Genomic DNA, 27,940 nt, shown 5'->3' on the forward strand with positions numbered 1-27,940 from the left:
GTATATACTGACTTGAAATCAGTGTTTGACAGAGTTGAACACTTTTGGACAGATTTAAATTAATAGGCGTTTCTATTGATCTGATTCGTTGGCTCGAATCGTATATGAGTGATCGTCAACTTATAGTGAAAATTTAATTAAAAAGACTCCGACTACCTGTTCAGCATAATACACATTAAACACAACCGGGCCATATTTGAACTTCTCTCGGATCAAAGATAATCCACTAAGTATTCTAAAGATTGCGAAGATAAGCTCAGTATTGTCATATCCTATCTAAAGCAAACAAAACATTACTGGTGACGAGTATTTTATAAAAGACTAGCGCGTCTACACCCCGCACACAAAGTTGAGGTCGACGGCGTCGTGACCTATTCCAATCTCTTGGCGTAGCTCAACTAAAGCACAGGGTTTGTTGTTTTAAGGTCCTCTTGTACCAGTAAGCGAAGATTTTGAATGGCGAAGGCCCGATGTGGTAAGTGCGCAGAGAATCATTTGGGGTGTTCTCTGTTGTGTTAGGTGGGTAGGTGTTACTCGTTTGAAATCCGATGACCCATTTTGTATACAGGGCAAACCGTGTTCCGAAGCGTTCGTTCCATCAATCAGCCCCGCCCTAATATGTTTGCATCAAATGAATTTAAACATTATAAAACGACTTTTGGCTCCACGACGCGTATTTAGTGTATTTATTTGACTTTTATATATAAATATGTTATATTGGACGGATCTTACCAGATTGTTTATCACTTGCATTATTACTTTTATCTTGTTTTCCTTCTTATGACTGCTCTTTATGGCAATTTTATGGTTTTGTTTCCTCAAATATTTGATTTAGAGCTAGAACAATGGTTTTCCGTGTTAAGAAGCGAGCGATTTGCCCTCGAATTTTTACTGTACATATCCTACTATCTGAAACGACAATGAAATTAATTTCTTCATTGCACATGAATATTCAATTCTAATAATCAATTGAGGCTGTCTGCCGATTTTCAGCCGAAATGCAAATAATGTGATCATCAAGAATACGTCAGACAACCACAATTGACCCCCTTTGACATCAGTTAGGCCTTACCAAGCCGTAACGCAGATGGCGTCGTGAAAACTGTCGAATAGGAGTTGATAACAGCTTGAAGCAACATCTGATGATGTTCCATATGTATATAAGTCAAGACAACCTGTTCTGGATCCGACATCGAGCCTAGTTTGCATACCGTACATAACTAAACTCACTATTCACGATTCACCCACCCCTTGTGGGGACATAGGCCACTGCACCTAAAAACGTTAGGCATATGAATTTCCTTCAAAAGGCTAAAAATTTTCATTTGAGGGACTACCTAATATAACAGCTCGGGGAAGCGCTGATACAAGACCTAAGCAAACAACTTCTGATCTTAGAAATTCAATATCAAACGAAGATTTTCTTTTTTTTAATTTCGATTATAGAAGTTTTAACCTCGCGGTCATTCGCATATTTTTAGGGCTAGAAAAATTTCTAACTCTATGACACGGCGTTCAAACACGGTAGTGAGCAGCTGCACGAAATATTTCATTGTACTCTTTTGAAGGTATGGGAAGAAGACTGCTGACTGGCTAGGGGGCTTCATTTGTCCCTTATACAAAAAGGGACACAGACTGAAGTGCGCCAATTATCGAGGAATATCGCTCCTCAATTCGGGATACAAAATTATGTCACGTATTTTGTTCAACAGATTGAAGCCGTTGGAGGAGTCTTTCATCGGCGAATACCAAGGTGGTTTTCGCGAAGACCGATCAACAACGGATCAAATGTTTACCCTGCGACAGATCCTAGATAAATTCCGGGAATACAACTTGCAGACACACCATCTGTTTATTGATTTCAAAGCGGCGTACGATTCAGTGAAAAGAAACGAGTTATGGCAGATACTGGTAGAACATGGTTTTCCGACGAAACTGATTAGGCTGATTCGTGCAACGCTGGATGGATCGAAATCAAGTGTTCGGGTTGCGGATGAGATTTCCACGTCCTTCGTAACCTTAAACGGATTGAAGCAGGGTGATGCGCTGTGAAACTTGCTGTCCAACATTGCTCTTGAAGGTGCCATCAGGAGAGCAGGCGTGCAAAGGAACGGTACCATCGTCACTCGGTCGCATATGCTCCTAGGATTTGCGGACGATATTGATATCACCGCCCTATCACTCTCCTGAATTGCATAGGCAAATTATTCGAACGCCTAGTGAATCGTCGTCTAATTACTGAACTAGAAGACAATGAAAGACTGGATCGCCGCTAACATGCATTTCGCCCGGGAAGAGGTGTCTAGTCCCATCTAGCTCAGATGGAATCATTACTTTCGCAAATAAAATTTTATGTACCTAGCCGACAACTAAGAACTCGTAATTTATTCCAAGAACAATCTTTTAGGACAAACTATGCTAAAAATAGCCCCATCAATAGAATGATGCGTCATTATAATGAAAATTGTGTAATAATTGACCTTTCCATGTCTAGAAAACAAATCAAATCTGAACTAAGCCGTAGACATAATGTATAGTATATAAGTAAATATTGTAAAACCGTTCTATGTAGTCTACATATGCTTGACGAAATAAATAAATAAATCAGATCGGTATTAATGGCAATCAGCATGCCGAGATAGTCTCCCTCGACATATCCAAAGCATACGATATGACCAGGAGACCTGTTATTCTCCGAACTCTCGCAAGCTGGAAAATTTCTGGTCGATTATTTAACATCCTATCAAGCTTCCGATCTGAAAGAACTTTCCGGGTATCAGCGAACGGAGCATCCTCCAGCCGCTGTATGGCAGAAAACGGTGTGAATCGACCGCCGAGCTGTGGAAGAGGCATTCGTGCCTTTTAAAAGGAAGACAGCAAGCATTGGTCTCACAATCAATGCCAGCAAGACGAAGTACATGATAACTGGAAGAATACGTGGGTCCAATAGTGATGTTGGTGGTGAAAGGGTGGTAGGTGGTGATAAATTTGCAGTAGTGGAAGAATTTGTGTACCTTGGAACTCTAGTGACGTGCGATAATGATGTTACCCGCCAGGTGAAAAGGCGTCTTGCAGCTGCAAATAGGGCTTTTTACGGACTTCGTAGCCAGCTGAAGTCCCGTAGTTTGCCGACGAAGACAAAATTCGCGTTGTACAAGACATTGATAGTTCCGGTTGCCTTGCATGGCCGTGAAACGTGGACGTTAAAGGAAGTTGGTCGTAGACCGTTCGGTGTCTTCGAACGTAAGGTGCTGCGAACAATACTCGGCGGTAATGAAGAAAATGGCATCTCGCGGTGTCGCATGAATCACGAGTTATACCAAGTATATAAAGGAGTGGATATTGTCAAGATAATAAAAAAACGGCAAGCTGCGGTGGGCTGGTCATGTGGCACGAATGCCGGAAGAACGACAGGCGAAGATAATATTCAGTAGAGAACCGGGAAGAGGCCGACGACTCCGTGGCAGGCCGCGTACGCGATGGCTGTTTGCAGTGGAAGAGGACCTAAAAGCACTCAGTGTCCAGGGTGACTGGAAGAGATTAGCCCAGGACCGGGCCCAGCGGAGGAGAATTCTTCACTCGGCGTAGATTCAACGAAGCGAATTGTTGCCCATCAAGTATCAAGTAAGTATGACACGGCGATCGATTTACCAAGACTTTGTCCGCTTCTTGGCTTCTCGATGATAATTGATTTTGGTCACTTCACGATCGTAGCATGGTTTCCTGGGGTCTTTGGTGGAGTCTTAGTTTTGAGCCCCCCGTGTTGGTATTGACATTTTTCAGTACGCTTGTCAAGCAGTAATGTAGTGTTCCTAGATATGGTAATTCTATTCCAATAATTTTCTAAAGTAGTTCAAGATTGCAGTGCCTTCCTGAGGGTGGCATCCTTGGCGGAGTCCAACCCGATCAAGCGTGCGCTACGGGCCTGTATATAAGCAAACGGAAGTCATCATTGGACCCGCTAAAAGAAGGTTTTCTCATCGTTATTTCAATCTTTTTCTGAATACACATATATATGATTGTTTAATCAGTTTGTGTTTCGTGTGTTCACTTCGTAACGTAAAAAGGCATCACAGAATTATAAAAAGAAAACATATAGATTATTATGATACACAAGGCTCACGCACGCAAATTATAAATTCTTTCAGTAGAGTAATAAATACGCTAATTAGATATAGTTTCGATCTGGTAGATGGAGTGCGATTGCGGTTTGGTCTCAAACTTTCAAAATCAACGTTATTACGCATTGTTGAAAGTTTACAATGAAATGGTGTTCGCGTCGATTTCGTACCATCTTGCACCCTAACAAAAAAGAACAATACTGATGCGTAGACGGATTCGCATAACTATACCTAGCAGCTAGCTACGGGTACATATTCACTACTGGTGGTTGTTGCTGTGCTACACTAAACTGATGATATGTTACCAAAAATTGGTCTAACTGAAATTAGCGTGAAGCAAAGAATGAATTAATAAATTAGCAGTATTACTTTGTTTCGAAATAAATAAACTAAGTTTAGTTTTTTTTTGCCGAAAAAATGTTGCAATATGTGTACCACAACTACTGCTGTCGTATGGACAGCAGGTCTAGGAATCATTATAGACTAACTCTGCTGCTTACTAGAAAGCTTCCATTTAACCATTAGTTCTCAGTCGGCAGTCGACGTCAGTCCCGATGGCGCGGGACTTGCTGGCTGATGTTCAATGTGATTTTCAAAAAGCAACAACCATTCTTGCCTCTATCGCAATTATTTATCAATGTTTATAGTAGCTTTAATCAGTACGATTTATGTGACTATCTTCAACTTTTCTACAGAAGTAGGATGTTTGATTTTTTTTCTTTTATGGTTTATATTTTATCTCTGCGGTTGCCATTTTCCGGCTTGATTTTTGTTTAGGAATAACGCTCTCTATATGTGCTATTATACTAGTAGTGGATTTCAACAGCTACTTCAACAATGTATTTTGTGAACGAACAAACGTAATTGGGACACTACTGATGAACCAGTGTCACTAAAGGTGTTTAATCTATTCATAGCCGCTGTGATTTGACATCGTTATTTATCAGCTAGCTGGACAATCAAATCAAACTGCTTCCGTATGGTTTATGATGCTATTTATCATGTTTCGGTGCAATATTTTACCTACCATATTGCCGTGCTGTCTTTATATGGTGCATACAAAAGCTGCGTGAAATAAAGCTCTAGATTCATAGTTTTAATGCTTCTGTCTAAAAAACCTCACAATTTAAACATTTTTGAAAGCTGGTCACTAGCTGTAAATAATAGATGATGATTACAACTAACAGTCCACACATAAGCGACCTTTTTATTGCATCGAAAAAATAACTCTGTGATCGCTTGATAGTGCAGCTTACAAGGACGTCGTGTTCAATAGTAGTTTTTTTTCATCAGAAATATAGAAAATTACTATTTGTGTCTTTTAAATGTAGTTATTTTTGGTAATTGGATTGTATAGTGATCAGTCGTATAAGCTCTGGCAGAGGCACGATTTCACTGTCTATTTAAGCAATCTGAAAGTAAAGAGTGGATTGGGATTCAACTCACTTCGACATACAAAACGGACTATGATAAAACTACCGATTCGATATCGCTGTTGTCCTCGCTGCCAGTAGCCTCTGTTGGGTCTCCCATCGCTACCCGGGCATACTCATCCGTGTCGATGCTTTTGCAGAAATAGATGGCATACTTGAGCTTCTCCTGCAGAACAGCCTGAAGATGAAGGAAACAAATGATGGAAGACGTGTATTTTAGTACAAAGATGGGTAAATACTAAAAACAATATTAATGTTTACAGATAACAGTTGCTATTGGATGGATCTAATACTTCGCCTTAAGCTATGATCCCTGTTATTCTCTTGAATGAAGCATTGTTTTTTTCATTCATCAGGGTTCTAGTCTGTAGTCCAGTTATTTCGTGTTTAACCCATTCATGCCCATGTTGTTTGTGGACAACAACGTTTTTAAACAGCTATAACTTTTGATTAAGGCAAGATTTGCTCACAAAAACAAGTAAGGCTAATAAATGTGACTATTGGCTTTCTTTTGAGTATCAACGGCTACTAGGATCAGCTCTAGAACTGAAGTTATTGCAATTAGTCTGATTGAACTCCGATGGAGCAGTGCTGCCAGGGACCGTTTACGTTGGCGACGGAAAATGAATTTTTCATATAACTTCGTTATGTTGCAATATCAGTGAAAACTGATGAAACTTATCAATTTAGACTATTTTTGGCTACGTTTTCCACGCAGTTGGACTATTGTAAATATTCTAGGAGAATTGTAGTGAGCATTGGAAGGTAAAAATTGAGCAGCTTCTAGCACTGCAAGTAGAGCACCTACCTTTATGAAAATAGGTTTTTCGAGTTTCTTGACACCACCGTTTTAGAGGAAAAATAATTTTGAAACCCTACATGCACTAGAAAAAAGTTGGGCATGAAAGGGTTAAGAACGCGATTTTTTCCAGGTGCTTTGCCTAGTAGATACATCTTTGGTTTCGTACGATATATTATCTCAGCCTATCATAATCGCTTGCAGCCGCAATATTTGTGATTGCAGATAACCTGCAATCAACGGTTTTTTTACATTTCCCGAAATGACTCCGCTAGCGTATAAAAACACTCCCTGAGTAGATGATTATGCTATTGATTGATATCTGAAAACCCATTTCACAACTTGGCAGTGTTTCTGACTTGGAGTAGTAATAGTTCGCTGCATATTGTTCTTCTATTGTAATGCATCGTAAAACAAAATCTCATCACTCTGTTTTACAATTTCAGAACACAGTTCATCTGTTGTTTATTGGCAAGGGATATTATGGAAGGGTAAAATCAAAATGTGGTCAATGTTTTGTAAAAATGAATCAAATTCGGTTGAGACAATTCCAACCTTAACCGACACAGAACTCCATATGTTTTCGCGATCTTCTTGATAGTATGGTAAATATGTTTTTGAAGCATGAATTTTAATTTATAAGTACGTTTGATTTCACTGACACGTTCTAACACATTATTATTCATCTTAACATTAACACAATCTTTGCCTAACGGTTTTTTTTCTCAAACAGTATATAGTTTGTTTTCTAGTATATAGTTTGTTTTCTAGAACACCATTTCAGTATCACCAATAGCATTGTAGGAGGGTAATAAATATCACAGCATCAACAGCAAACAAGTTTATATTACAGTGCTTTAGAATTTTCTTCATGTCGTTATTGTACTAAATAAATAACAGGGGACCTAAGACGCTTCCTTGTGGAACAATCACTGCGATTTACTTGGCATCTGAATACACAGAATTGCACTTGGTCCATTGGATCCAGGTTAATAATAAGACGAGAACCACTGAAGAGCTGTTCCCGTGATTGCATACTTCTTTAGAGTATCCACCAATCTCTTTCGTTAAATTGCTTCTTTATCTAGGAAAACAGGAAAAACGCAATCTTTTGTCCAAAAGCAGATTCGAAACCGTTTCACAAGAACGGTTTTCCCTATAACCCGACTATACCGTTGTTCCTTAGCAATTCCAACGACTTTTCGTAAAGAGGAAGCATGTTTATTGATCAAATTCTCTCAGCGTTAGTTGTCCCTTGACTCCTCTCATGAGCTGGCAAAAACTACTGTCGTTAGTGTCTCTTTAATCGCGTCTAGTCGCACATTTCCAATACAGTCAAGCGGATCTCTTAACACTCTGGAGCTAATGCCATCCGAATTGGTGTTTTTTTCCTTTGCTGTGTCGGCTAAGACCTTTCACGGTCCATCTCACCGTTTATAGTCTGGGTATGCATTGGTGGGAGTGTGCTTGGGTTGTTGGTATATGTTGCGTTGGTCTAGTTGTTTGTGGTTAGAGATGTATGTTAATTTTCTTCAGGTGCTGGACTAATTCCTTCAAGTCGCTTTCAATGTCTTCTTTTAGTATATACTCTAGAATTGGTTAATTCGCTCTTTAGTTGTTCTATTTTGTGCAGAAGTATAGAATGTGTTGTAGGTCTTCTGTTTCCTCGCAAATATCGCAGAGTTCGTCGCTTTCCCATCCTCAATGGTATAGGCGCTCTTTGGTGAGGGTATGACCAGTTTTGATCCGGTGCAGGATGATTTTTTCTTCCGAAGAAAGGTCCAGCGCATGGCTCCAAATTTTGTTCCCGGATACATTCATGAATTCGAAGTGCCATTTTCCTTTTTCTTCGGATAATTTTTGGTAGGTTTTTGCCCAGCTTTCCTTGATTTCGTTTTTTGCCAAAGTGTAGACGTCAGCGAGAGGAAAGCAAGTGAAATCTTTTTGGGGTTTAGTGGCGCTGATTACTGCTTCTTTGTTCGCTTGCTGGCTCGGGATCCATTGGACGATAATTGGTTTGTTTCGCATCAATTTCAGCCTTTTTATTACTTGCCATGCTATGAAGTTTTCTTGTATTATGCTGCTGTTCAGTAGCATCTTGCATGATCCTTGAGAGTCTACTTTTTTGTAGTTCTTTTCCGATATAATGTCTACAGCTTTGGAGATAGCTAGAAGTTCTCCGTTGGGGGTAGAGTGTCCGTTTCATCGAACACCGCCATGCCAGTTCCAGTTGTTGTTTTTGATGCATCCGTGTATAGGAAATTGAAGTTCTTGTACTTGTCTCTTACCGATAGGAAGTGTGGTTTCCAAACTTTGGGGTTGCACTCCTGTTTTGCTTTCTGGCCTTCGAATAAATTCGGCTTGATGGTGTTTACCGTGGCTAGTTCGAAATAGGCCCTTTTGATGTACCGGGATATCGTCCCATCCTTTGGGTGTATCTGCGATACAATGTCGTTATGTTTGATGGCTGTGCTCATCAGGAAAGATTCATTTCCTTTTTCTAGGTTGATTGCCTTTTCGATGAATGGCTGGATCTGGTTGGTGCGATCCCAAGTAACAATTTAAGTTTTATAGCATGCTACAAGTGCAATCTAAGTTTTATGAGTGGCTATAAAACTTTCATAAAACCTCTACTGTTACTAGGGATAGGTGCTTTTTGCGATCTCTTTGACTGGCAGCTGCCCTGTTTCCGCGATGAGGTGTATAGTTGTGGTTTTCAGGTAGCGAATTGCCGTTCTTAGGGCAGCGCTTTGGATTGTTTGAAGTTTCTGGATGTTGGATTTCGCCGCGCTACCGTAGATTTGGGCTCCATACTCGATTTTGCTTCTCACGATTGCATTTTCAATTTTGATAAGGGATTCTGGGCTGGCTGTTGCTGTTTCTATTTCCTGATTTCTATAGGCAAGAAGCCTATCGAGCATGACTCCCAAATATTTACGCGTATTATTGAGTTTGATTGTTTCTCGTCCCAAGCGAACTCTTAGTCCTTCAGTGTGCCTTTTAGAGCCGACTATTTCTGCAGTTTTGCTTGCGTTAGGTTTTTAGGTTCCGTTTGCTTAGTCCTTCGTTTAGTTTCATAAATATTCGATTTGCTTATGCCTCAATGTTGTCCAAAGACTCACCTACCACCAGTATCGCGAAATCGTCTGCAAACTGGATTAGTTCGCAGCCCTCCTCCATAATGTCGTGCAGGGTTGTGGTGTTGAGATTAAACAGGATCGGTGAGAGCAGGCAGCCTTGTGGTAGTCCTTGACTAATCTCCATTTCGACGCTGCCTTCGATGCAGGTATCTGTGTAGCCAGGAGAGGATCTTGTTCGGAATTTCTAGGGATTTTAAGGGGGTTAACAGTGTTTAGAGCTCGACTGAATCAAAAGCTTGGGACATGTCGAGAAAGATGGCTATTCCTATTTTTCACTCCTCTTGTAACTTCTTCACTTTGTTTACTAGGTAGTTAACACATGTTATTGCGGAGCAGTTATTCCTGTATCCGAAGGAGTTTTGGGAAGCTACCTTGAATTTCGGCGATTTCTGCCAGTCGGTCGTTTAACCCCGCATTTATGAGCTTAAGATTTACATTCATAAGGGAGATTGGTCTTTTTAAAGCTGGATGGTGGATTTATGGTTTGTGGATTGATCTGACGTCCGTTATTCTCAATTTTTCAGAGATTTCCTCTGTGACAAAAACTCTGCTTATCATTTCGCAAATTTTTTGTTGTAGTCCGTGGTTTAGCCCCTTCAAGATTACGTAGGACATGCCGCCTGGAGCCGAGTGGTCACTCCTCTTCCGAAGTTGCAAAATTAGTTCCGTGTCAGTGAGTGCCATTTCGTAGCCGTTCATGTCCGGATTTGTTTCTGTCTTGATTTTTTGGGATCCGTTCCCTTCCTTGAATCTTTATTCAAGCTTTTTATTTGTTGGCTGTGTTAGCGTTGTGTCTATCCCTTTAACGATGTTCCACAATTGGCGGATCCGGGTGGACTCGTCTATCGCTTCCGAGAGCTGTTTGCAGTATCCACGTTTTGTTTTGCGGATTAGCCTTTTAACCAATGCTCTCGCTTTCTGCAGTATGAAGTATTTCGCTAGTGTTTTTTCCTTTTTTTGTAGGCTTCGTTAATTTCTTCTGCCCACCACTTTTCAGGTAATTCCTTTTTCGTTTCTTACTGTGTATTTAACTTTTCCGATGCACTCGTAGAAGATGTTCTGCATTTCAAGCGGATCGTAGATGAATTGAGGTTGTATCTGGTTTAGCAATTCTATCCCTTTTTTCGTGTTTACTTTTGTTTTGGTTCCGGGTACTATCGGGAATTCGTTTCTTTTTTACTACTATAGATAAATGTATACTGCCAAACTCGTGCTCTAAAGCTTTCCAACCTGTTTTACAGCTATTCCTGGTGTAGCTATCGATATGCTCACCGCCGAACTGTTTCGTCCGTGCGTCGTTAAGCATGTTGAGCTTCCGTCGTTGAGAAGGATGAATTTTGACTTCTCGATCAATCTGTTCAGATGGATTCCTTTTGGGCACTGCGTGGAGACCGAGTCCTAGTTTTTGTGATGGGCGTTCAAGTCGCCTCCCACAAATATTTCGCACGGTAGGCTTTCTATTACTCCAAAAAGCTGTGAGATTTTGTCCCGGAGTTCACCGAATCTGATTCTATTTGGAGGCCCGTTGACCTAGATGAATGCGATTGGGCCGAACCCTTTTGTTATTTTAGTAGCTATGGCATCTAGTTGCAATAGGTCTCCCTAGACCAGTGTTATGTAGTCGATGGATTCATGTACGAGGATACCCACTAGCAACAATTTTGACTTTTTTTTTCGGAACACTGTTAAAGTTGGACAGAGAATGCGCAAAATTCGCAAACGAAAAAAGCAATTTTTTTTCCACACCGTATGTCAGATCTTCATAAAAATCAATCAGCGTATGTAGAATGTTGTTACAGTACTGCTTTTTTCGTTTGCGAATTTTACCCTTTCTCTGTCTAACCTTAAATCAAATGGAAATTGGCTTCACATACCACTTGTCAAATATGACCATTTTTCGAAAACTCTTATTCACACAGGAGTTTTCAAATTTGGATGTGAAAATATATGAAAATAGGCAATTAAAACAATAAATTTAGTACAAAATCCCAGTATCATATTGTGCATCCCAAAATCTGCAGATATATAGCTTAAGGTGTAAGGATCAACATTGCCGAAGACTACAAATTGATCCGATTTTACAGTAAAAATATATTCTCATATAAAGTTATGTGTTGCTTCTCTTTCTCGCACATGCTCAGAACAGGTAATTTTAAAAAAAATCAGTTGGTCTTCAAAGCAAAATAACTTTTTAGGAGAACCTCCAATCGAAATGCGATCTTCATCAAAGCTATTCGTTATAAAGTAAACTACGCTGCCGTACGCAGAGTTACTGTGAAATTTCCGAGTTTCCATATATATTACTATAGAAACATGAAACCTCTTGTGGGTGAACTAGAGCTATCGGAAAAAAGCTCATATTTTGTATATAACTATCATTACCAATTACCATTCGAATTAGCAGTGTTCCAAAAAAAAGTCAAAATTGTTACCAGTCTAATACCCACTCTTCCATAGCCTGTATTTCTTCTTTGTGACTCGAGTCGCGTGTGTAATGCTTTAGGGTGAATGATTCGTTTTTCTTTAGCCAAATTTCCATGAATTGGCTGATTTCTTTCCTTGTGCCCATTGGTCTGATGCTTAGGGCGTTGTGCTGCAGAATGGCGATCTATTTACGCTCCACTGTGGTGCTGTTAGTTGATTCTGTCGTTGCCGTTTTGCTAATGGGTTACATTTTTGTCGATGATATTTTGTATATCTGCTCCAATCTCGTTGAGAAGTTTGTCAATGTTTATTGCCGAATTCGCTGTTCGCTTGATCTTACTTCCGCTAAAAAGTCCTGTCTAAAATTATGGATGCAGCGTTCGAACTCTTTTCCTTCGGTCCTGGATTTGGCTCATATTGCGGGCTGATCGGTGAAGTTCGTTGGCTGTGAGTGAAGCAACCTGTTCCGACTGGAGGAACGTTAGTGGAACGTGGAGGGCTGAGTCACGTTAAAAAATTCTCTGGGTTCTTCGCGGACTTCAGCTGGGATTCTTTTTCCTTCCGGGTGGACTGTATGTTTGAGAGCAATCGCAATGGCCACTTGAGGACCGTTCCGGCGATGCTCGAACGAATGACGCTGACTGGTGGCGTATAAAAACTAAATGAAAAACCTTGTTTCGATGACACTAATTTTACTCCTTTATTAGGTTGCTGCTGCTTCGTGGTTGAAATTGAACTGAAACTGTTGCTGCTTTGCAGCGCAAATTTATATGCTAGCAGGAAGGAAATAAGTCACCTCATTAATAATACATCAATACATTAATACAGCTACGCTGATACATGAACAGTGTAGTGCGACACCGCTCAATTATCGTTGCGCAAAGAGGAAACAGTATATGCTGTGACGGATGGAACACAACCGTTGTAGTTACTAGGTGGAATGTCGTCGAGGAAGGGGTATGCTTCGTCTTCGTCAAGGGTGCTGAATTGGTTGGCTAGTCTTGGGAAGTTCTGTTCCGCCTCTGTATATTTTATTTGATTTATTCTCATCTCCTGTAGTATTTGCTGCCTTCTGCGTTTTTCCGGACATTCGTTGGCGCTTGTGTTATTGGAACGTTTGCAGTTTGGGCATTTTGCGGTTTTTTGCAGTCGTTTACTTCGTGGTCTCCACCGCATTGTTCACATCTTCTTTTGGCTATACAGAATTTGGTGCTGTGTCCGAATCTCCAATACATTGTGCATTGTCTGATCAGGAACACATAGATTTCTGCTTTGAAATTGCAGCCATATATGGTGACCTTGCCAGCGACCTTCTGGCCTTTTAGCATCATTTTCAAACTGTGTATGTGTACTAGATTTCAATCCTTGTCCTTTCGCTTGATTCTTTCGATTTTAAGAATCTCTGATTCCGCTTCAATGTTGTTAATTGTTTCCTCCTTCTTTAGATCCAATGGAACCCAATGCGATTGTATGTGAAAAGATTTTGAGGTTTGTTGCTACTTTGTAACGGAATTTACCGATTTTCGTTGTTTCGACAAACTCTTTGAAGCTGGCCGCGGAAAGGAGCCTGCCTATTTGGACTGGGTGTCTAGGCTGATTCAATTGTGTATCGATCTGTTCCAGTAGAATCTCGTGTGTTTGGTCACTTTTATTTTTTTGTGCCATCGGGTGGCACTTTTTTTTGCGCTGCTCCATATGAGTGAGCCTGTTTTCCTCAGGAGTGTTAGGTACATTCTGTGAATTTTTCGGGATGGCCGTTGTTTTCGCTTGCGTAACGTAAGAACTCGCTCATCGTAGTTTTGTTACGTTATCTCTCTTCATTTTTTTTTCAGTTGCTCTATTTTTACTATATTACGGGGATAGTCGGGGATATATCTTCAATCGCTGAATCTCGAAAAAATAAAGTTTAACACCGGGATGAAAATTTTCACGTTTGATCCATTTTTACCACGAAACTGTGCCGAACCGATCTTTGCATCCAATGCCCAAATAGGTGACCTTAGCTTTTGCTATGTTGTGGGTTCAAAATGCTCAAAACGCTGGTTCGTGGACATTCCACTAATCAATTGGTCGGTGTTAAGTCAGACCGGACTAAGTCGCAAAACATCAAAAAATGAGATAATGATAGCACTTAATAAAGGATTTCTTCAGCTATTTTCGACTTTTGCCAGATTTGAAATATGTAACAATAAGCAAGATTTAAGGCGAAAATCAATTTCCAATTATAGTGTAAAGGGTGCTGCGATTTAAACTTTAAACTCGTTTTTCTTGAAATCAATAAATTGTCACTTAGTCCGGTCTGACCTAATTGGGACTCCGCTGCATCAAAATCCTCCATAATTCTTTACTGTTACTTTTTTGCTCATTAATATTACGTGGCACATACATACTCCATTTGACTTTGACGCCGGGTACACGAATACTCATTGCGATACACTTTGTAAACGGTCTATGCGAAATTTGAGTTCTGCTGTCGATACGCTTCGTATGCTTTATCCCGTCATCGTTTTATCTCCAGTAATTCCGCAGTACTAATGTGTCCACCGATTTCTTCAAGATACACTTGAACTTCCACCATCTGTCTTTACGTCCTTCGTATTCCGGGCGATAAATTTAGTTTATCTCGATGACCACCTACATTACCTACCGGCTGATTATTACTTTTCTACAAAACATCTACAATTGACATTGAATTGTTCAGAAAAAGCTGTGATCAATCCTAAATCTACAACCTTTTGTACGCATTGAAAGAAAACATACGTCCGCCTTTGGAAGGAATAAAAATAAAACTCACCTTGCACGAATATCGTGGCATCTTCAGCAGAAAGAAGCAGGTGTAGCTCTCCGGCAGGAAATGATCCGGCGGGTTGTACTTGTCCAGCACCTGTAGCACGAAATCACGCCCACGGAAATCGGCGATGGTACGCGGTAGTCGCGTTCGTCCCCAAACGAACCGTAGAAATAGCGAACGCTCCTGGTTGGTGAACTCTTCCATCACCTCCCAGAACCAACCGACCAGCGGAGCAGTGGATTCCACACCCTTGTACGTGGCAACGGTTTTCAGCAGACAGAGTGGAATGTCCGGAGACCCACACACCATGGCCTGTAGTTCGACGGCGGAAAATAGCGAGAGCAGTGGCACCGGAATGACCTTGGACATACCGTCCCGGACGGCTTTGACCTGTTCATCGAATTCGTGGATGCGATAGTGCAGTGCCAGTTTGACGTATTCCTTCCGATTGTCGGGGGTGATTTTAGTGAATCTGTAAATGGAAAAATAATCCGTCAACACTCTGTGTTTTGTTGTACTTATTACAGACCGAACATACCTAGTGGAGAGAGGAACCTCGTGACCCTTAGCCGACGGTGTTGAGAATGGTAGCTCCATGGAAGCAAACGCCTTCGGATCATCTTCTATGTCTCTGATGTACAACAATCCGGTAATGTAATCTCTGTCGACCTCGGTCAAATCAGAAGGGCGTAAGGTTTCTCCGCAAAGTTGACGCCAAACAGGTTCGGCCAAACTGCTGGGGAAAAACATTCTCATTACCCAAACATTAAAGAACACCTTAAACCCATACTTACTTCAAACTTAACGGTGATCCGGTTCGAACGGCAATACCCATAAGCACCCCGAGGAATCTTAGCATGTTCATGTGCAGCACTGAATTCAACGTCGGATCCAGTAAGAAACAATCCCTATTAGCACCAGCTTCCCCACGTCCGTTGGGCGTCTGAATCAAAAGCGGGACGCTTCCGTTTTGCAGTTCATCGCACATTTCCGCAATGGATTCACTGAACCCTCCGCCGCAATCATCTACACTCTCACCAACAAATTTGACCTTCCACACTCGATGTGGCATTGACAGAGCCTCCTGGGTGAGCAACGGCAACTTCTGAACCATCTGACCAAACACACTTTTCATTCCATCAACTCCGGCAAGTCCGTTACCTGATCGCATCCTCGACCGTTTGACCTGAATTCGGTTTAGCTCGATAACCGGTCCGTGCGGTTTGTCGCGCACCATTGTTGTTTGTATGACCTTCCGGAAGCCAGCTTCCTTGATCGAGTATACCAGTATGTCCTTCAAAGCACCGAGAGATAGTTCACCGGAAATAGGGAGCATCGAGAGGCAAGGGCAGATAAGCTCGGAGAAATGATGGAGTAGTACGAGCCGAGCGTGAAGAACTTCCGGAGCAATATCTCGAACGAGATCATATTCCAACGGTGGAGAGGGCGGAGGACGGACGGCTTCGCTAAGTTGATATGTCGACAATGCTAACGTGTGAGCCGAACCGCAAATAACCTTGACGATGTGTTTGCCTTGCAGAGACTGGACAAGCCGAGGTCGTTGAATGGCTGTGACCGTGCCATCCCCAAGCTGTCCCTCGTCGTTGTCACCCCAGGTGAAAACTTCTCCCGAATCACTACAAGCAACACAATGAAGCGATCCCGTTGCAATGGATATGATCTTCTTTCCTTGCAGGGCAGCTACCTTCTTCGGACGACGCACGTGATCGGTGTTTCCGTGACCCAACCGGTGATAGTCACCTTTACCCCAAGTGTAAACGCTACCCGATCGTGTCAAGGCAACGGAGAATTGTGACCCGCACTCCACTTTAACAACACCAAGCCCTGCCAAACTCTCGATTTTCATAGGGATCTTGCATCCATCTGAACCGCCTCTACCCAGCTTGCCATAATCCCCATCACCCCAACTCCATACGTTATCATCATCCGTAATACATAAGGTTTGCGCATCGCCCGATCCGCAAGCTATATCAATGGCTCGGTATCCCAGCAACGCTTCCACCAACTTTGGCTGTAATTGATCTTCTGAATCACCGTGTCCCAATCGACCATATCTTCCCTTTCCCCAGGTTAGTACATGACCTTGTGAAGTTATACAAGCTGAATGTGCGCTCCCACATGCAATATCCACAACTCCGATCCCGGAGAGAGCTTCGATTAACTTCGGTCGATCATAGCTATCCCGATTTCCATGACCCAGCTTGCCATCTTCTCCTTCTCCCCAGGAAAACACCTCTCCATCGGACGACAGTGCCAAGCAATGTTTCCCTCCAGAATTTACAGCAACCTTTTTGATGATAACATGCTGCAGAGACTCCACCAACGTAGGCGTCGATACTGAATCTGTTCCTCCTATTCCTAATCGACCTCCGGCTCCGTATCCAGTAGCGTATAACTTTCCATCGGGTGTAACAGCATACAAAGTTTGTTCTCCACCGGCAATCTGAATAGGCCGCAACAAACTCAATGCTTCACAAGGCGTCGGCATTTTGATGCGACTCCCATCCAATCCACCAAGTTGACCACGATGATTATGACCCCAGCCGAAGATCGTACTGGCCCCACCCCACGAAAATGCCCAATCCTCTGGTCTCCGGTTAAACCATTGCAACAACTGGGAGTCATACTGTGGAGTGAAATAGTTGTGATCTTCGTGTAGATATTTGGATGTATCAATTGATTCTATCTCGCTTCCGTGTAGGGATCCTACCAGATCGAATCCATGTTGACTAAGACTTGACGCACTGGATGTATGTTGTATTAAGGAACAGTTACTGCTTGTAAGACTGGTGTTGCCGGTTGTTTGTAGTACGGGGTTTGCTGCAGGGGATGCAATTTCTATCAGTTTTTTGCGCACTTCCAACGTGAAAGTAGGTGGAAGTGTCACTCTCCGAATGAGTGACTGAGCTACTCGTACCGCTGAACAGTACCGACGAAACCATGCCCACTTATGAGCGTCTCCATGAGGTAACAACGAATCCAGTTGCATGTCACACGCCAATGCAACCAACGTCTTAAAATACTCCGAATGCATCAGATGAAGGCCGCTCCGAACCTGTGGCTCTTCATATTCATACTGTCGAAGAATGATTGGAATCAGAGGGCTTAGGATTTCGACCATGGCAGGTTCGAGAACGCGTGGGGCATCTTTCGCTGTCAGATATTGGTGCATTTTTCTAAGGGACCAGATCCGTTGAACAACCGTGAGAGAGCTTAGCTGCGCACACTGAGATAAAGCTGCCGCTAGGCGAATCAGCGTGTTTCCTCCATGAGGAACAAGCGTGGAATCAAGCAACGCCATCACCATGGCAATAGACGGTTGCGAAAGTACGGTTCGATCAGAACCCAACTCCTGCAAGTAAGATTCGGGCATAATAGCATGTACAAAGAAACGCCATCCCCATCCATTGACGGAGTTGTCACTGGTAAATTTCCAGCGCATTTCATCGCCAGGAATTCGTATCTCCGGAGCCCATTGAGCCCACTCACGACCGGATCGGGTGGCAACAACGCGCCCCGCACCGTCTATGATGATCAGTGGATCGTTTCGACGCTCCGTTGAGCATTGGCTGTCGAACTCGATGCGCAGCGAGTCCGCTCCGGGAATCTTGACGTGACCTTAAAGAAAAAAGAATCGTTGTCTATCCACGAAATGATTGCATTACATACAATAGAATCAGTGATTTACAGGAAGATCCGTAAACTGGTTGCTTCATAAACTTCATTACTGATCTGTGGTATTTTTTGAAAGTATTATTAGAATAAATTCAAAGCGACTGTTTACCAAGTAAACACCGGTCCTCGGGAGGAGTATTGCGTAACGAATGAAAATAATTTAAAGTCACGTTAACAAAAATAAATAGAAAAGGAGGAGTACTAGATTTTGCGCCTGTTTGTCTCGAAGTGAGTAACGTCAAGTCCTCTATTTTGTCTAGTATTCTGCTCGTAACAACGCGTGCTAAGTCGTCAGTAATGCAACTAAAACTGCGCATTGATTCCGCTTTCTGTCGTCTTCCTGATCTCCTTTTAGGTCCCCTAGGTCTGAAGCGGATTAATTAACTATTAAGTAAACTCTACCAGTTATTATAATATATAATTTAAAACTTTAATATGTTACTATCCCAATAGAAATTATGACTGTCACTTGGACAACAATTGTGTGGTCCACTGTCTGGATGAGTAAATTTTTTACTTAACTTTTACTCTTGAGATGGACGTCTGTTCTCTGTACATAAATTGATGTTGCTTTTCAGTTTTGCACAACCCAGAAGGAACTTGGCCTTAATCTCACTGCGCTGTCATTGATGTTACCTGATGTTCGTTATGGAATATTGTTTGTTTGGTGCCATTACTTAACAATGTCTCGCAGAAAAAAAATCCAAAATACACTTCTCCAGGGAGCACGTCGTTTGGCATAAGTTCGTTTGGCATAAGTTCATTTGGCATAAGTTCATTTGGCATAATGTTCATTTGGCAATTGGCATAACCGCAGGTGACACATACGGTCGTTTGGCATAATGTTCATTTGGCATAATGGTCATTTGGCATAATGGTCGTTTGGCATAATGGTCATTTGGCATAATGGTCGTTTGGCATAATTTGAAATATACATTGAAATCTCTGTTATATTAGGCGTTGGCGATGCCTAATGTGGCTACGCCACATCGCTTTAAACGTGGTGCTGTCCGACATCGCTCCGCTCCGTCGGACTTAAACCACAGACTAACAGACATAACACTCAAAAACAAAGCTTCGCCCGCTTTAACAGTCCTTTTAAATATATTTGTAGTTGGGACTGTGGCCACATTTGAAATTATGGCGCCACTGACATATGAACAAGCATATGGGGGATAGACCACTAGTGAAAAATTGTCCCCAAACCTGAGGGGTAACCCACTAGTAAATGAGTGTTTGGGACTGTGAATAAAAGGTGGAGCTAATGTTCTGGGAAAATTGTCGGATCGCTGTTTTTTGAGGGAATTCCCTCATAGTGTTATGTCTGTTAGTCTGTGCTTAAACTAGCTGATAGCCCCTATGCTTAAGTAATCCGGGCAAACGAGTGGATCACATATTTGCTTGCAAGGGGCTGCCGTTCCGACGGGGGTATACAGATTCAAAGAACTGCTCATGTTTGAAAGAAGGAGTCAACTCCTAAGTTTAAGTAATCCGGGCAAACGAGTGGATCACAGATTCGCTTGCAAGGGGCTGCCGTTCCGACGGGGGTATACAGATTCAAATAACTGCTCATGTTTGAAAGAAGGAGTCAACTCCTAAGTTTAAGTAATCCGGGCAAACGAGTGGATCACAGATTCGCTTGCAAGGGGCTGCCGTTCCGACGGGGGTATACAGATTCAAAGAACTGCTCATGTTTGAAAGAAGGAGTCAACTCCTAAGTTTAAGTAATCCGGGCAAACGAGTGGATCACAGATTCGCTTGCAAGGGGCTGCCGTTCCGACGGGGGTATACAGATTCAAATAACTGCTCATGTTACTTAAACTTAGGAGTTGACTCCTTCTTTCAAACATGAGCAGTTCTTTGAATCTGTATACCCCCGTCGGAACGGCAGCTCCTTGCAAGCGAATCTGTGATCCACTCGTTTGCCCGGATTACTTAAACATAGGGGCTATCAGCTAGTTTAAGTCCGACGGAGCGGAGCGATGTCGGACAGCACCACGTTTAAAGCGATGTGGCGTAGCCACATTAGGCATCGTCAACGCCTAATATAACAGAGATTTCAATGTATATTTCAAATTATGCCAAACGACCATTATGCCAAATGAACATTATGCCAAACGACCGTATGTGTCACCTACGGTTATGCCAAATGAACATTATGCCAAATGAACTTATGCCAAATGAACTTATGCCAAACGAACTTATGCCAAACGACGTGCTCCCTCTCCAGGGAGCACGTCGTTTGGCATAAGTTCGTTTGGCATAAGTTCATTTGGCATAAGTTCATTTGGCATAATGTTCATTTGGCATAACCGTAGGTGACACATACGGTCGTTTGGCATAATGTTCATTTGGCATAATGGTCGTTTGGCATAATGGTCATTTGGCATAATGGTCGTTTGGCATAATTTGAAATATACATTGAAATCTCTGTTATATTAGGCGTTGGCGATGCCTAATGTGGCTACGCCACATCGCTTTAAACGTGGTGCTGTCCGACATCGCTCCGCTCCGTCGGACTTAAACCACAGACTAACAGACATAACACTCAAAAACAAAGCTTCGCCCGCTTTAACAGTCCTTTTAAATATATTTGTAGTTGGGACTGTGGCCACATTTGAAATTATGGCGCCACTGACATATGAACAAGCATATGGGGGATAGACCACTAGTGAAAAATTGTCCCCAAACCTGAGGGGTAACCCACTAGTAAATGAGTGTTTGGGACTGTGAATAAAAGGTGGAGCTAATGTTCTGGGAAAATTGTCGGATCGCTGTTTTTTGAGGGAATTCCCTCATAGTGTTATGTCTGTTAGTCTGTGCTTAAACTAGCTGATAGCCCCTATGCTTAAGTAATCCGGGCAAACGAGTGGATCACATATTTGCTTGCAAGGGGCTGCCGTTCCGACGGGGGTATACAGATTCAAAGAACTGCTCATGTTTGAAAGAAGGAGTCAACTCCTAAGTTTAAGTAATCCGGGCAAACGAGTGGATCACAGATTCGCTTGCAAGGGGCTGCCGTTCCGACGGGGGTATACAGATTCAAATAACTGCTCATGTTTGAAAGAAGGAGTCAACTCCTAAGTTTAAGTAATCCGGGCAAACGAGTGGATCACAGATTCGCTTGCAAGGGGCTGCCGTTCCGACGGGGGTATACAGATTCAAATAACTGCTCATGTTTGAAAGAAGGAGTCAACTCCTAAGTTTAAGTAATCCGGGCAAACGAGTGGATCACAGATTCGCTTGCAAGGGGCTGCCATTCCGACGGGGGTATACAGATTCAAAGAACTGCTCATGTTTGAAAGAAGGAGTCAACTCCTAAGTTTAAGTAATCCGGGCAAACGAGTGGATCACAGATTCGCTTGCAAGGGGCTGCCGTTCCGACGGGGGTATACAGATTCAAATAACTGCTCATGTTACTTAAACTTAGGAGTTGACTCCTTCTTTCAAACATGAGCAGTTCTTTGAATCTGTATACCCCCGTCCGAACGGCAGCTCCTTGCAAGCGAATCTGTGATCCACTCGTTTGCCCGGATTACTTAAACATAGGGGCTATCAGCTAGTTTAAGTCCGACGGAGCGGAGCGATGTCGGACAGCACCACGTTTAAAGCGATGTGGCGTAGCCACATTAGGCATCGTCAACGCCTAATATAACAGAGATTTCAATGTATATTTCAAATTATGCCAAACGACCATTATGCCAAATGACCATCATGCCAAACGACCATTATGCCAAATGACCATTATGCCAAATGACCATTATGCCAAATGACCATTATGCCAAATGAACATTATGCCAAACGACCGTATGTGTCACCTACGGTTATGCCAAATGAACATTATGCCAAATGAACTTATGCCAAATGAACTTATGCCAAACGAACTTATGCCAAACGACGTGCTCCCTCTCCAGGGAGCACGTCGTTTGGCATAAGTTCGTTTGGCATAAGTTCATTTGGCATAAGTTCATTTGGCATAAGTTCATTTGGCATAATGTTCATTTGGCATAACCGTAGGTGACACATACGGTCGTTTGGCATAATGTTCATTTGGCATAATGGTCATTTGGCATAATGGTCGTTTGGCATAATGGTCATTTGGCATAATGGTCGTTTGGCATAATTTGAAATATACATTGAAATCTCTGTTATATTAGGCGTTGGCGATGCCTAATGTGGCTACGCCACATCGCTTTAAACGTGGTGCTGTCCGACATCGCTCCGCTCCGTCGGACTTAAACCACAGACTAACAGACATAACACTCAAAAACAAAGCTTCGCCCGCTTTAACAGTCCTTTTAAATATATTTGTAGTTGGGACTGTGGCCACATTTGAAATTATGGCGCCACTGACATATGAACAAGCATATGGGGGATAGACCACTAGTGAAAAATTGTCCCCAAACCTGAGGGGTAACCCACTAGTAAATGAGTGTTTGGGACTGTGAATAAAAGGTGGAGCTAATGTTCTGGGAAAATTGTCGGATCGCTGTTTTTTGAGGGAATTCCCTCATAGTGTTATGTCTGTTAGTCTGTGCTTAAACTAGCTGATAGCCCCTATGCTTAAGTAATCCGGGCAAACGAGTGGATCACATATTTGCTTGCAAGGGGCTGCCGTTCCGACGGGGGTATACAGATTCAAAGAACTGCTCATGTTTGAAAGAAGGAGTCAACTCCTAAGTTTAAGTAATCCGGGCAAACGAGTGGATCACAGATTCGCTTGCAAGGGGCTGCCGTTCCGACGGGGATATACAGATTCAAATAACTGCTCATGTTTGAAAGAAGGAGTCAACTCCTAAGTTTAAGTAATCCGGGCAAACGAGTGGATCACAGATTCGCTTGCAAGGGGCTGCCGTTCCGACGGGGGTATACAGATTCAAATAACTGCTCATGTTTGAAAGAAGGAGTCAACTCCTAAGTTTAAGTAATCCGGGCAAACGAGTGGATCACAGATTCGCTTGCAAGGGGCTGCCATTCCGACGGGGGTATACAGATTCAAAGAACTGCTCATGTTTGAAAGAAGGAGTCAACTCCTAAGTTTAAGTAATCCGGGCAAACGAGTGGATCACAGATTCGCTTGCAAGGGGCTGCCGTTCCGACGGGGGTATACAGATTCAAATAACTGCTCATGTTACTTAAACTTAGGAGTTGACTCCTTCTTTCAAACATGAGCAGTTCTTTGAATCTGTATACCCCCGTCGGAACGGCAGCTCCTTGCAAGCGAATCTGTGATCCACTCGTTTGCCCGGATTACTTAAACATAGGGGCTATCAGCTAGTTTAAGTCCGACGGAGCGGAGCGATGTCGGACAGCACCACGTTTAAAGCGATGTGGCGTAGCCACATTAGGCATCGTCAACGCCTAATATAACAGAGATTTCAATGTATATTTCAAATTATGCCAAATGACCATCATGCCAAACGACCATTATGCCAAATGACCATTATGCCAAATGACCATTATGCCAAATGACCATTATGCCAAATGAACATTATGCCAAACGACCGTATGTGTCACCTACGGTTATGCCAAATGAACATTATGCCAAATGAACTTATGCCAAATGAACTTATGCCAAACGAACTTATGCCAAACGACGTGCTCCCACTTCTCCAAGTATCATTGTAATTTCTCAGCCCGCACCCTGGTAGACTGGTGTTCGTAATTGGATTTATATGTTGCTGGGTCTCGTGAATGCGGATAAATTGTTTTTATTATCATTTGTTAATTAGTCATCCGATTCCTCGAATCCTCTAAAGTTCTCTACGCTGTCATGTTCTTCAAGGAAATTCTGGGATATCGTCTACGTCTTCATCTTATGTGGGTTCCTCACACAGTTTTTGGAATAGCATGCGACCTACAAAGGCCCTGAATCTTTCACGGTCCTCTACTTACTCCCTCAGGTAGGCCGCCGATAGATTGATGCAAGCCATATCCTATTCTACGCAGGTGTTCCAATGTTGGACAGTCGACCGAGTTCGTATCTGATACTCGGCCGCAAGCTTTTTTATTTCTCTTTCTTCCATTCGTTGTATGTGTGCCCATTATAAGAGTCGCGCCATTTTTATTTTCCGTTATATTGTACGACCTTCCAGGATTGCTTCCATGTCCGAAGCCGTTAAATATGCTTGGTGCTGTTCGTGAGTCATTGCGTGAGCCGTGGTACAATCCTGATACAATTTTTAGGTCCATAACGCGTAATCGGTTCTGTTGTGCTTGTTTAACGTGGATACCTTTAAGGCATATCAGGGTTATCACTGCATGGCATATCTTACGGGAAGTTTTGCATCGAAGCCTTAACGTTCTTACAAACGATGCAATTGAATTTGCTTTGCTGGAAATGCTTTTTGAACGCGGTCTGATACCGTTTCCCGACGATTTAGAGTGCTGGTCATGTAAGCATCGAAATGTCGATGTTTTGACACCACGCGTTGTTTGTAATTTCCAAATAATCTTTCATGATCAAGTTCATTTATTTCTGGTTGGGATGGGACACGGATAAGTATTTCTGTTTTTTCACGTTTAACTCCAGACCATAATCCTTCAAACAAGGCCCTATCAGGTTAAGTAGTTGTGGAATTTGCAATAGGTCCGTTACTACCATCACGATGATGTCGGCATACACCCTTAGGCACGGAGATTTGATCCTGTTTTCGTGGGCCCCAAATAGTTCCGATATCATTTCCTGCAAGCGTTTAAGTGCTTAGTCGAGATGGTATAAAAACAGTTTTGGGTGAGAGATGTTGATGTTTGATTCCTCGGACTTTGTTGTAAATCTCTGTTCTTTGGCCAAACCCATTGTAGACGGGTCTGCTCGGTTAAGCAGGCGAAAACTATGCGATTTATTACGTATGCAGGGTCTCTTAATCTCATTAGTGTGCTCTCAGGTCAATGGTGTCGAAAGCCTGCCGTATATCCAGTGACATAATATATGATATATGTTGATAGACGAATAGTTGTCCACACCTCCGAGCTCGAGTTGTTCCAATACCTGGAGTAAATTGCGTAGATTACCAGGGATTATGTTGTTCTTCTGTATTCCTCTACCCCTTTGGTCTTAGAATCTTTGGAATTGGCACATGTACAGATTCCGTCATTTGGGAAGGAACTTCATTATTTTTCCATTGTAGCAGCTTGTGTTTCTTGCTGTAGGTTTTTGGGTTCATATTTGATTGGTTCTGGGCGTACTCCATCTGTTCCTATCGCTCTGCTGGACTATTACGCAACATCATGAAGATACACTGGATGCGTTGAACCTGATTCTGCCGGTGGTGCCGTTGGCTCTGGTAATAGAGTCACTTCGATCGGGTCCGCACTAGCCAGTAGTTTCTTCTCCCAGCTACGAATGATGATATATGTTGCAAAACTTTTCGTTGCTTGGCGGCGCTTGCGCTTCAGATATTTGAATGTTAGACGAACCCTGTCTAATACTGAATAGTTTTCCAGGTTTTTGAAAAACTGGATAATTTTCTCTTTCTGGTGCTCTTCATATGCTAGAATTTTTGCTTTGCTGGCTTTCAAGTACTTACTCTTGAGTGTAGGATTGTGGTGTTCCTTTGATCGTGTAGAGGTGTTCCTTTGAATCCATTGAGACATTCATGCTTGTTGCTCAGTACCTCACCATAGCAATCTTTTGCTTCTGGGTCAGTTGTTAACAGTGGTAACAGTGTCTTTCATGCTGAATTGTTGGTTAGACTGTTGCTTGCTTCCTTCTACTGCATTATTGGAAGGACGATGACGTACTGCTAGTGTTAGCTTGCGATGGTCTGAAAATCCGTCGAGGCATTTATATTTTGGTTTCTGGAATGGGGAGATGCGGGGAATAGCTATGTGATCTATCTGTGAGCATTTATTACCACGGTTCCATGTGCGTAAAACGGTGGGAATGAACTGCATAGTGCAAGATCGTAACCAAGTAAGATGTCTTTAAGTCCGTCTCCATTCGCGTTACTCCATGGATGGTATAGATATTTTCCGACCTTTGTCCGATCGGCGGGGTGTAAATCCCTGTAGCCGACATGTGCATTGAAGTGTCCCGTGAATATGTTTGACCGTTGGCGTAATGAGAGGCGACGTAGAAATGTATGTAGGATGTTGTATTCAGGGTTTGCTTGACACACGATGATCGGGTGTAGCTAGACTATGATTAGTTGTTCTCCTATCACTGGTAGGAACACGGCACATGCGTTGTCTGATATCCGTATAAATTTAAGGTTGTGAGATAGGTTGCTTTAGACTGCAATGGCCATTCTACTGCCCATCCTTGCGCTTCCTGGTTGTTTGTTGACGTCGTACCATTGAAATGATGATGTGCTTGTTGTACATGTTATCATCTGCGTTTCTTGCAGGTATGCCGCAGCTACTCTGTTCGATCGTAGAAATTGGTCTATCAGTGCTCAGTCGTTTTCTTGGGAGAATCTATCTACATTTCATGTTCCCATAACAAAGCTATTCGTTATGCTTATGGGTGGTAGTGTAGGTTCTTGAATATCGTCATATTGGGTTACTTCGTGTGAATCCACATCAGCTGGCCAACGATTCGTGGGGATAATGTGCTCGAGTGGTTGTGGATTGTTCATTGGTGGTGAATAGTCCGGATCCGGATTTGGACCTGGCGACAACGATGTTATCGGAAACGAGCCTGTAGAGCCACTATTTGTGTTGATGCCTCTCGTTGTTTCTGGAAACGAACATCTGTTTTCAGGTTTCCTATTGTTATATTATCCCGTACCCGAAGTTTTTGGCCGCTCTTATGATTTCCTCACCAATCCAAAATCGTCGCGTTGTAAGTTGATTTAAGTAGTGGTCGATTAGCTGCTGGGGCATTAGTATGCTTATCTGTTATACAGTGAATGATCGCAAAGGTTAAGTTGCCAAACAATTAAATAATATAATTACCTTTTCTGGAAAGATTAGTTGTGTTCCGTACTTGGGAAGTAGTTCCAAACCTGATGGGCTAGCGGTGCAAATAAGCATCGCCTGGCACCTTACACACCAGTAGTTTCCATCTCCTGGTACCTTGCATACCAGTAATACTGCTTCGTTCACAATTACCGTTTGCGTTTCCATTGTGAATCTTTCTTGCAAATTCAATCGCGATATTTTACGCGTTGCTCTGGCGTCCAAAGCTTCCCAAATTAAAACTACTGAATTTTTGTCTATCAACGTATTCCGCTCAAAAACTGTGCATGTCTGAACATGTCGTCTTAAACGTCTAATATTTAGCCAAGCAGTGACAGCCGAGCGTACAGAAAACTCGCAGTGAGAGGCCGACGCTTTACGAAACATCGTCCAGTTTGCTCGACTACGAGCAGCTAGCAGTAGTAATGCCACATTGAAATCTGTGTTTCCATCAAAAAAATCTTTTTACCATCTGTGATGTCTAAAACAGAAGAATGAGAAATTATTTAAATTTAATTGGTGTTAAAAATAATATACACCATAAATTTGCTATGTTACGAATGTCGTTTTCGTCCGTGGCCATTGAGGCAGGTTTTGACCCACAAACGCCGCCAGATCCTACTTTAGCAGCAGCC

General features: G+C 42.4%; 1 protein-coding gene across 1 annotated transcript in view; it reads right to left on the bottom strand.

The window, feature by feature from the left end:
- Positions 1-4,036: 4,036 nt before the first annotated feature.
- Positions 4,037-27,940, bottom strand: part of LOC131686951 (probable E3 ubiquitin-protein ligase HERC2) — a 48,383-nt gene continuing 24,479 nt past the window's right edge. Inside the window, exons 11-15 of the mRNA XM_058970983.1 lie at positions 15,503-18,347; positions 15,247-15,444; positions 14,712-15,180; positions 5,601-5,732; positions 4,037-5,533 (exon numbers count right to left, since the gene is read on the bottom strand). Coding sequence (XP_058826966.1) covers positions 5,525-5,533; positions 5,601-5,732; positions 14,712-15,180; positions 15,247-15,444; positions 15,503-18,347 — 3,653 coding nt within the window. The 3' untranslated portion in view covers positions 4,037-5,524. The remainder of the gene's footprint in view (positions 5,534-5,600; positions 5,733-14,711; positions 15,181-15,246; positions 15,445-15,502; positions 18,348-27,940) is intronic.

The sequence above is a fragment of the Topomyia yanbarensis genome, chromosome 3 (genome assembly GCF_030247195.1).
Source record: "Topomyia yanbarensis strain Yona2022 chromosome 3, ASM3024719v1, whole genome shotgun sequence".
NCBI classification, from domain to species: Eukaryota; Metazoa; Arthropoda; class Insecta; order Diptera; family Culicidae; genus Topomyia; species Topomyia yanbarensis.